Below are 7,500 nucleotides of genomic sequence, written 5' to 3' on the forward strand. Positions count from 1 at the left end.
CGGCGGAGATCATCTCGTGCGCCTTGCGCTCGGCGTCCGACACCGCTTTCTGCAGCTCCGACATGGCCTGTCTCTTCACCTCATTCACTGCCTCCTCTGTCAGAGAGGGATAGAGCGAGAGCGAGATGGAGAGATAGAGGAAATGAGAGATGGAGAGAGAGAGAGAGAGACAGGGTGGTTAGGCTCCACCAGACTTTTCCGTGGGCTTCCCCCACATTCCTTTCCACCATCATTCTTTATTGAGGCACCCTAAGCTCTCTGCTTGTTTTATCTCAGCAAACAGATGTACATCATCCAAGATTTAAAACATTTTGACAGAAAAAAAGACACAGGGCCTTTCAATAATTAATTTCACACGCCAGCTAACAGCCCCCCCCCCCACACACACACACACACATCCCCCCAACACAATTACAACAGCAGATGTCTCCAAAGTTTTTTGCTCACTTGCCTATTAGCCTAGTATTTTGTGACTTTGTTTATTATTTGCCATGATTAAATGACTGTGAGTTAATGACTTTCCTGTACGGGGGGTGTGGTGAGCTGGAGGGGTGACTTATCGCTCCTCTTTTACATGCCTTTGCCTCTCCCTTTTGCTCTACAAACGCCACTTTGTGAGTGAGTGGTGTGTGTATGCTTTTTTTTGGGACAGGCAGGTGTGTGGACGGTCTAAAATAACTTCCTGGAGAACATCAACTCGTTAAGGGCCACAGCAGGACAATATAGTCATAATTGCTCTCTTGTTTAGTCTAAGTATTTGTCTCGCCTTGCAGGAGGACATTATCTCCAGTGGGCAACTACAGCCAGAGTGATGAATCTCTGTCAGGATAATTGGTGCAGTGAGTCCTAATATAAGTGATTTGATGAAACCGCTGCATCTGAAATTGGGGAATTATGCATGTGAGGGATTGGAGTTGAATGTGTGTGTGTCTTTCTCTCTCACACACACACACACACACACACAGACAAAGACTGTTACTGCATCCTGACTTCCCTCTACCTCTCTGATGGCTCTAGTAGGTGACAGAGGGAATATCTGAGTTGATCTGCCTCCGTCCCCAACCCTCATAGTCTTAACAGAGAATGGCAGACTGTGCTCAGAGGATGAGTGTGTTGATGTAATGGAGGCGAACTGAGCTAGCGTGCTAGTTGCCCATGTAAATCCTCACACCCCTAACCGTAAGAACACTTTTAACCGCTGAGTTGGGAGCCTCGGCTTTTAGCTCAGTGGTTAGAGCGTTCGTCTCCCATGCCGGTGTGTGTCGAGGTGGCAGACGAATTACGACCTCTGTTACATTGACATGTTTTGTGCAAATGTAAGAGAAAATGTTGGCAAGCCTTATGAACCATACACGGCTCATTGTGTCTAAAACATGAATATTGATGCAGAGTAGAATGTTGATGTAGAGTAGAATGTTGATGTAGAGTAGAATGTTGAGTATGTGTACGTGTGTTCATTCCATGCATCCCTGTGTACTTGTTATGTCTACCGCCTCTGTGTGTGTGTGTGTGTGTGTGTATATGTGTGTGTGTATGTGTGTGTGTGTGTGTGTGTGTGTGTGAATGTGAATGTGTATGTGTATAGAATATGTATTTGTCTATATATCGTGATACGGTAGCTCTCCCGGTGGCTTGCGGGGTAGTTAGTATTCAGTCCAACCTCTCCACTCCTCCTGCACGCCTCTCACGCCTCAACCTCCTCTCTTCATCCCTTTTTTCCTCTCCTCCTTTTTTATTCTCACTATCTATGCATACCTTGGCCGTTCAATTATCAACCCCTGTGCATGCACCGTTAAGATTTGCAAATTTAATTAATTTTTATCAAGGAGACTCAGGAGCAGATGCTGGAGCAATTAGTGCTTAATGGAAAACACGGCGCCGGCAATATTAACGTTTTAATTCCGCCGGGGCCTGGCAGGTTTCAAAGTCTCAAGCACTATCTGGCCGTCTGTCTGTGTGTCTGTCATTCTTACCTTTATTCTTTTAGTCTGACGTTCTTTACTTCTTTCACTCGTTTTATGTCTTATGTCTTTTTTACGTCTTTCATGGCTCCTTGCCTCTCCTTTACTCTTTTTCGCCTGACAATTTTGATCTTTGTTTTTTGAAGGTCTAGCTTTCATCTTAGCCTCAGCTCACACACACACACACACACATACAGACACAGACACAGACACAGACACACACAGACACACACATACTCTTTGAATGAAACAATTTCCTTTCCTATATCTTTACCAGTGCTGAGATGAAAAGTATGCTTCAAAATGTGTGTATGGATATAGATAGCGTACCATGCTGCTTTACTCAAATAAGCCAATACCGCCCCCCCACCTTCACACACACACACATACAGTTCTTTCTCTCTCATTCTCTCTTTCTCTCTCACTCTGTCACTTACTCACAGAAACACTCAAACACACACACACACACATACACACAGTGTCCAAGTGTCTCTCCGCTCTACTCACCCTGCTTGTTCTGCAGCTGCTTTAGTGCTGGGGAGATCGGGATGCTGGTGGGACCTGTGTGAGAGACAGCTGCAGTTAAAAAGGAAGAGGGAACGCTGGCAGTGAAAATGCAGTGTCACATGAACGCAGGTCTCCCAGGCAACAGCAGCAACAGTCAGGGTCCGAGCCCCCATCGAGCCAGGCCCACCCGGGCCGGACTGACCACAGCCACCCCCTCTGGGTAGACGAGCAGGATGCACAGATAGATGGTATTGGGTTTCCAGACAGTGGGGTGAAGTAGTGCTGGGTCATTCGTCATTCATTTATGGGGTGTTAAGCTACCAAATTGCCGACCATTCTGGTACTTTGGCTGACCACGGGCTGAACGCACGGCAAAAGAAGCCAGCCAGCACCTTACGTTAAGGCATGGTGACATTGACAAGCTGTGTGAACTGGGTGATCAGTCTGTTATATTTTGAAATCCCTCCCTCCCTCCCTCCCTCTGTCGGGTGGAGGTAAGTTAAGCTGCCACTCTTCCCGTGCTGCTGCAATGCTGGAGGTTTTTTACTGCATTTTCACCACAGTTGCTGTTTTTCCCCTTCACTCCCACTTTTAACTGCAGTTACCTTTCACAGCGCTGACAGATGGAAAGCACTTAGCATTAATGACGGATAGGGGGCCCCTCAGCAATCCCTCACCTTATGTAACCGTGGCGGGGCCCTATCTCTTCCTCTTTGTGTGTGTGTGTGTGTGTGTGTGTGCATGCTGCACTGCAGAGTGACAGTGATTGGGATGCTGCCCGGGTGCTTATTCAACACCAAGACCTCTAGTCTCCACTTCTGCCCAGAATCTGGACAGGAGGCCAGTGCTCTTATTCAGCCAGGAGATATTAAAAGTATCTAATACATGAAGAGTAGATACGGTTGTGTAACTGTCTATCTAATATCTCATAAGCCTGAGATGTGATTTAAGTAGGAAGCTGTCATGTGATCATCCAGGGCTGATGAGAGTGGGATGGATTGGTCAGGAGGCGAAAAGCCTGCAGTCCAGGTGCTGCTGACAGCTGTGAGCTCTTACCAGCCTTCCTCCAGATCTCCTCTGGCAGATACCCCGAGGGCGGCCGGTGCAGGAAGTCCCGGTGGATCTCTGTGACAGGGTGAAGGAAAGAAACAGAGAGAGAGAAAGAGAAAGAAAGAGAGAGAGAGAGAGAGAGAGGGAAAGTGAGAGACACATTAAAACGCCTAATTTATCCACATACATGAGTTCATTATCAAGCCAAATTTAGCTAGACGATTACACACATTAAAAAACACTATCATCTCTAGCATAATGGGTGTGTCAGGCACGAGGAAAGCCTGATTAGATAACACACACACACACACACACTCACACACACACTCACACACACTCACACACACACACACACACACACACACACACACACACACACACACACACACACACACTGCACTTTTCCAGCGTTAGTCGGCGGCGCCCTTCCTGGCCTGTGCCGGGGCAGCGCGTTCTCCTCATAGCTGCACCTTAGCTGCTGTGATAAGAGCGTGCCTGCTGCCCAGTGGCCAGCACAGGCCAGAACATGCGTCCCTATCTCACTGCTACGCTAACCAACTCCAGATACGGCATCTCTGGCCGTGCCGCAGCACTCTTAGGGAGTACACAGGAGCCCGTGGTCACGGCCTAATGACAACAACAACAACAACAACAACAGGAGACACAGAAGGCACTGGTGGTGCGTAGCATGCTGATTGCAATAAAAGGCGGTGGGAAAACCTGGTCTCTTGCCTGTGCCGCAAATAGCTAGCGCGTGCGACTTGTTGTTGCTGGGAGTGTTGGAGTTGTGGTGGTGAGGAGGAGGAGGAGGAGGAGGAGGAAGAACGTGAGATGAAGGAAGAGGAAGTGGAGGTAGAGGAGGTGGTGGAGGAGGAGGCGGAGGGCGCTGCGCGGGACTCCCACCTTTTTTCATATCCTCCACGTCGCTGTAGCGCCGGATCCAGTGGGTCATCTCCTCGCGGTCAGCCTCCTGGCAGCGCCGCAGCACCGTCAGCGAGCGCCGCGTCTTCTCCACCATGTCCATGATACAGTTGAGCAACTACACAGAGAGAGAGGGAGAGAGAGAGAAGAGGAGAAAGAAAGAGATAACAGATGAGAACTCATTTACCCAGGATCTTGATTAGCTAGCATCCTAATTGATTTCCCGTAGGAGAGATATTATCTGGAGGTAGCGGCTTCTGTCGTCAGGTGCTGTATTGTATTTGCTGGGCTCGTTTCACAGTGTCAGGAGTGACAGATTTGAAGACACTGCACTGCTCTGCTCTGCTCTCGTCTGGTCTAGTCTGGTCTTTGTATCTCTGGTCTGGTCACATTCCTGTCCCTGGGCAACAGGCGTCCACAGCCAGAGCGCCATGCACACCACTGAGCAGGCCTGCACACACACACACACACCACTGAGCAGGCCTACACACACACACACACCACTGAGCAGGCCTGCTGTTAAGTACCAGTGTCTGGGTAGTAACTGTGCGGTAGGGCACGGGTCGGGCTATACACACACACACACACGTAAAGCCTGTGTGTGTGTGTGTGTGTGTGTGTGTGTGTGTGTGTGTGTGTGTGTGTGTGTGTGTTTGTGTGCGTGTGTGTGTGTGTGTGTGTGTGGTGTGTGTGTGTGTGTGTGTGTGTGTTTGGGTGAGTGTGTGTGTGTGTTCGGGTGAGTGTGTGTGTGTGTGTTTGGGTGAGTGTGTGTGTGTGTGTGTGTGTGTGTGATCCAGGGCATGGCCAGTGGTGCTATAGAGTGCGGGAGCTGGGGAGAGAGCTTGAGCAGTTAAGCAGCTCAGCGCAGTGACAATAGTTCTGGAACAGCTGTGTTGCTGCCAATGGGAGAGGCCAAACCAATTCATTCTGCCTCTGCTGCTCATAACATCAGCTCCCCCTCTCCCCCTCTCTCCCTCTCTCCCTCTCTCTCTCTCTCTCTCTCTCTCCCTCTCTCTCTCTCTCTGTCCTCAGCTCTCTCTCTCTCGCTCTGGTAGATATATTTATTTGGGTGGAGTGTTTCTAATTTGGCAGAGGCCCAGCGCGGGCCGGTTCCCTCCATGACTGGAGCCCTCATCTCAGCTGCTCTCCCCAGCTGGAGCTCCCCTCCGCTGGGTCGCTCCGTCCATCTGTGCCTCCTCTCCAGCCTGGTTCTGTGTGTGTGTGTGTGTGTGTGTGTGTCTGTGTCTGTTTGCGTGCCTGTACGTGTGTGTGCGTGTATGTGTATGTGTCTGTGCGAGTGCGTGTTTATGTTTGTATGGCTTTGTATGTGTTTCTTTTGCACAAGTGTGTGTGTGTGTGTGTGAAGAGGAGTGTCTCTACAAGTGTGTTTTGAGAACGTGTGTGTGTGTGTGTGTGTGTGTGTGTGTGTGTGTGTTTGTGTGGGGTGTTGTTGGAATGAGGAGAGTGAAGGGAAGTGTTTTGGGAAGATTTTGAAGATTCTACAGCAAGGCAGACATCATCGGCAGAACCACAACTGTCTGTCAGAACAACAACCCCAGCTGTTTTATAAATGTCTTTAAATCTGTCAGAGCCCTGCGGTGCAATCACCTCCCTGGAGTGTTCATGAGGGACAAACACACACACACACACACACACACACACTTGCACAAACACACTAGTGAAATCAAACCTACATTATCGAGGTGCTTCCACTCCTCGGCCCATTCACGGTCAGTCAGCCTATGATCGATCACTTCCTCTTGGCGAGCTCCATGCACTGCTGGAAAACACACACGCACGCACGCACGCACGCATGCACGCACGCACGCACGCACGCACGCACGCACACACACACACACACACACACACACACACACACACACACACACACACACACACACAGAGAGAGAGATGAAGACATCAGATGGAGAACCTTTCAAACTCAAACTAATCTTCCAGTGCATTTCACCTTTTAACAATATTATAAATAGTTAACAGTGTACACTGTACAGCAACATCAGAGAGTATGTGCGTGGATGTGTGTGCACCCCCCCGTAACAAACACACACACACACACACTTCTCTCTCTCTCTCTCTCTCTCTCTCTCTCTCTCTCTCTCTCTCTCTCTCTCTCTCTCTCGGTGCATTTCTCACCTGTCTGTCGGTGTCTCTCCCGCACGTCGCGCTGCTCGGCCTGCCGGTAGGCGTCGCGGTAGTGGTGCGCCAGCGCCATGTCCTCCAGGCGGTAGTGCTGGGGTGTGGGTGGCGGGGGATGGGGCAGGCCGTTGGGGGGCGGGTGGCCGGACGGCAGGCCGTTGGGGGGCGGGTGAGCCGGCAGGGGACCGCCGCCGGGGCTGAAGCGCTGGCTGGGGCTCACGGTGCACGGTCGCTTGGCCAGGTGCTCCACGTGCAGACCGTCACGGTCCAGCCCGACATCTTTGGTCCTGCGGAGGAGGAAGAGGAGGAGGAGGAGATGGACGACACGGGAAAGGAGCAGAGAAGAGAGAGAGAAAAAGGAGAGTCAGTGGTCAGCCAAGTTTTTATTTGTTTTCCTCATGAATGCGTCCACCACTTTGCAGCGTACGTGCCTACTTGGCTATGTGGTCTGAGCAAGTGGAAGTGCATGTAGAGATACAGTGATGACTGAAGTCCACACAAATCAAATTGAAGGTTTTATGGGCTTTCATTACAATGTAAAATGCCCTTAAGGAATGCAGTGGGGATTCCCTTAAGTGCTAGTTTGAGCTGGCTTGACCTTTCCGGAACTGAAATGGAGACGTACAGGATACTTAAACACTTTGACCATAGTGTATGTGTCTGAAACGCTTCCTTGGAGACCATATTCTACATATAAAGCATCTGTAAAGTGCTGTGAACTTTGATTATGAGACTGAAAATACTTTGGTTTGTGGTATTTGGTAAATAAAAGTACTGAATGAATTGAAGCCCTTGATGATGAGGAGACAGAGCAGCAGTGAGGGAAAGCGATGCTGTTTTTAGTGTTTTTAACCAGTTCTAGGCCTCTCTTAGGATCACCGCCCAGACCAAATACAGTCTGTCT

The 7,500-nt window shown here is 49.8% G+C and overlaps 1 protein-coding gene across 7 annotated transcripts in view; it reads right to left on the reverse strand.

Moving 5' to 3' along the window:
* Positions 1–7,500, reverse strand: part of cbfa2t3 (CBFA2/RUNX1 partner transcriptional co-repressor 3) — a 57,711-nt gene that overhangs the window by 7,702 nt on the left and 42,509 nt on the right. For 5 of the 7 annotated variants that reach the window (XM_076286778.1, XM_076286783.1, XM_076286782.1 and 2 more), the window contains exons 6-11: positions 6,594–6,883; positions 6,134–6,219; positions 4,251–4,557; positions 3,525–3,593; positions 2,469–2,522; positions 1–96 (exon numbers count right to left, since the gene is read on the reverse strand). The exon at positions 1–96 is cut by the window's left edge and continues 95 nt beyond it. In XM_076286778.1, the coding sequence (XP_076142893.1) occupies positions 1–96; positions 2,469–2,522; positions 3,525–3,593; positions 4,251–4,557; positions 6,134–6,219; positions 6,594–6,883 (902 nt within the window). The remainder of the gene's footprint in view (positions 97–2,468; positions 2,523–3,524; positions 3,594–4,250; positions 4,558–6,133; positions 6,220–6,593; positions 6,884–7,500) is intronic. The other 2 variants (XM_076286779.1, XM_076286780.1) reach the window with 2 other exon arrangements.

This window comes from Alosa pseudoharengus, unplaced genomic scaffold, assembly GCF_046254945.1.
Source record: "Alosa pseudoharengus isolate Yale_2024_CS ecotype anadromous, Long Island Sound unplaced genomic scaffold, YU_APseudo_1.1 YU_APseudo_1.1_scf_16, whole genome shotgun sequence".
NCBI lineage: Eukaryota > Metazoa > Chordata > Actinopteri > Clupeiformes > Clupeidae > Alosa > Alosa pseudoharengus.